At 63.6% G+C, this 2,749-nt stretch overlaps 1 protein-coding gene across 1 annotated transcript in view; it reads left to right on the plus strand.

Annotated features, from left to right (window-relative positions):
- Positions 1-2,749, plus strand: part of CACNA1A (calcium voltage-gated channel subunit alpha1 A) — a 259,443-nt gene that overhangs the window by 224,322 nt on the left and 32,372 nt on the right. The window contains exon 40 of the mRNA XM_015562412.1: positions 783-888. Coding sequence (XP_015417898.1) covers positions 783-888 — 106 coding nt within the window. The remainder of the gene's footprint in view (positions 1-782; positions 889-2,749) is intronic.

Here is a 2,749-nt window from a genome sequence, read left to right on the forward strand (position 1 = left end):
CGACCCCCACCTCCATGCCACCTCAGCCTGGGCCGGTGCACGCCAGCTCAGCATTCTCTCCCACATCACCAAGCAAGGGCCCAGCGCCCCTGCCTGGGACACGGGGAGTCCTCTCTTCCCTGGGCCACGGGAACGCCCCTCAGCCCTCCCCCACCATCACACAGCCGAGATCCAGACTTGCCCTGAGATACACTTCCCACGGAGCTATGAATGAGTCTCGAGATTCCGTCTGCATGTGCCCGTCCGCCATTCTGTGTGTGATGGCCTGGCCTCGCTGCATGTCTGCGAGGGGCCCACCCCATCGGCGGGGGGCCGCCCGCCTGCTGCTTCTCAGAGAAACGATGTGGCCTGTGCCCATCTGGTCTGGTCTGGGCTGAGCTGGGGATGGGGACGGAGCCAGCGGCCCCCAGGCGGTGTGGCCGTGGACCCCTCTGCCTGGCTGTTGCATGTCTGCTCTGATCAGCTTGTGCGCTTCTTCTTTGGGGGGAGACGGGACGGAGCTGCCTGGAGAACTCTGGGGCAGGGCGAGGGTCCGGGCCACCTGGGAAAGCCAGCTCTAGGGCCCAGCCTGCGGGAGAGGAAGGGGCAGGTCCCCCAGTGCCCTCCCCCAGGCCACTAAGGGGAATCGGGGAATGCAGCGCTGGGATTGGTAACCTGAGGGTGGGGGGCACCTCGCTGCTGCCTTCAGAGTTCTCCCTGGGGCTCTCGGGAGGGCGGGTCTGGCTCGCGGGAGACCGGGACGGAGCTTGGGAATGACTATCCTCGCCTTTGCTTTTCTGCAGCGGCTCCTGCGAATGGATCTGCCTGTCGCCGATGACAACACCGTCCACTTCAATTCTACCCTCATGGCTCTGATCCGTACAGCCCTGGACATCAAGATTGCCAAGGGTAAGGGAGGCAGGGGGAGGGGTGGGAGCTGAGGGGTAGGACAGGTGGAGGGGAGTGCAGAGGGCAGCTGAGGACTCCCCCTTCCGGCCTGAAACTGAAGGAGCCACTGCCCCACCCTGATCTTCCTTGGCTCGCCCACTCACTCGCTCGGCAAACATCTGGTCATGCCTCCCAGGCACCAGCCACGGCTTACATAGGGGGACACGGCAGCTTCCGCTTCCTGCAGGGGAGGGCCTGCCCCGGGAGGCTCTGAAGGAGGAAAGGTGATGGACGAGTCACAAGGACACCTGGGTGGACAGTGCCCCAGGCAGCGGGACCATCAGGTGCAAAGGTCCTGGGGTAGGAGGCCACCTGGGGCCGTGTTGAACTAACTTGCCCTCTGAGTCGGGGGTTGTCACGAAGCTTTTGGAGAAGAGGAGGGATCTGACCCTACTCACATTTGAACCGCCCCCTCGGGGGGAGAATGGACGGGAAGAGGCCAGAGTGGAGGCCACTGGCCTAACCCAGGTGAACCTAGGAGGGTGGCTCCGGCTGTGGAGGTTCAGATTCTGGATATAACGGAGCCGAGCCAACCAGAGAACCACGGGATTGAATGTGGGGGGAGAGGGAGAGAGAAGCAAGGCCACCCTCCGGGGTTGGGGCCGTTGCCTGCGACAAGGAAGAGGCAAGAGGGCCAGGTCCGGGCAAAGGGCGGACAGGAGGAGGCATTGGCAGAGGCGCGTGGAGACACAGGATAAGTGGGGGAGGGGGGAAGGGGCTCTTCTGCTTCCACTTCTGGGGGGGTGAGGGGGTGCCTTCTGTGGGTGCTGAAGGTGGGAGGTGAAGAGTCTTCAAGCTGGCGATGAAGTCAGGAGGCATCAGATGCTGGCAGATTTGCAGCCGGGAGACTGGGCAGGCTTTCCACGGGGACTGAGAGACCCCAAAGACCAACCTCGGGGCCACTGCAGCGTTAGAGGGCCAGGGAGGAGGGGACAGTGTGTCAGCGGCCGCCCTGCAGCCAGGGAAGAGGACTGAGGGTGACCGTGGGTTCCTCTGGCGGGGGTTCTGGTGGAGGTCCGGGTCGCCCGCCTGCAGTGCGACTCTGAAGCCTGGCAGAGACTGGATGTGACTTAGCAGCAGACGAGACCGCAGGGCAGAGAGCACATGCGAGCAGCAGAGAGAAGGACGTGGGAAGGGCGCCTGCAGAGGACGGGGTGCGCCCTCCAACAGAGTTGGACATTGGGGGGCTGAAGAGAGAGGTCAAGGCTCCACCCAGCTGAAGCCCCTGGGATATCAGGAGGAAAGCAGGCCGAACTTGAGGGACACGGGGTCCTGAGGGGAGGAGGGGGACAGCAGCTGGGCACACGTCGTCGGTCGGGCCCAGGTTCTGTGCACACGCACGGGGCTCTGCTTGCCCAGGCTGCTCCCGCAGCAGCTCGGTCGGTCGGTCGGTCGAAGCTGGAGCAGGTCCCAGCCCAGGGAGGGAGGAAGCAGAAGAGGAGGCGGCAGCTTCCTTGTGATCAGGTGGGCTCTGTGGTTCTGTGGGCTCATCTCGCCCATCTGCCCTGCCTCCCTGCAACCTTGGCAGACGACACCCTCTCCAAGCTTCAGTTCACGTATCAGCTAGTCATGCCACGTAACAAGTGGCCACAAGTTTAGCAGCACAAAGCACACCTATGTATCAGCTCACAGTTCTGTAGGTTGGAAGTCCCGGTGGGCTCAACTGGGCTCTCACACGGTCGGAATCAAGGCATCGGCCAAGCCGGGACCTTCTCCGGGAGCTCTGGGAGCACCAGACGTCGCAGCACCTGCCTGGCATTCCCGGTGCCCACCCCTGGCCCTGGCACGCTGCTGGTTGCAGGGGGATTTCACCTTTGGAAAA

This window comes from Myotis davidii, unplaced genomic scaffold (genome assembly GCF_000327345.1).
Source record: "Myotis davidii unplaced genomic scaffold, ASM32734v1 scaffold1238, whole genome shotgun sequence".
In the NCBI taxonomy this organism is placed as follows: Eukaryota; Metazoa; Chordata; class Mammalia; order Chiroptera; family Vespertilionidae; genus Myotis; species Myotis davidii.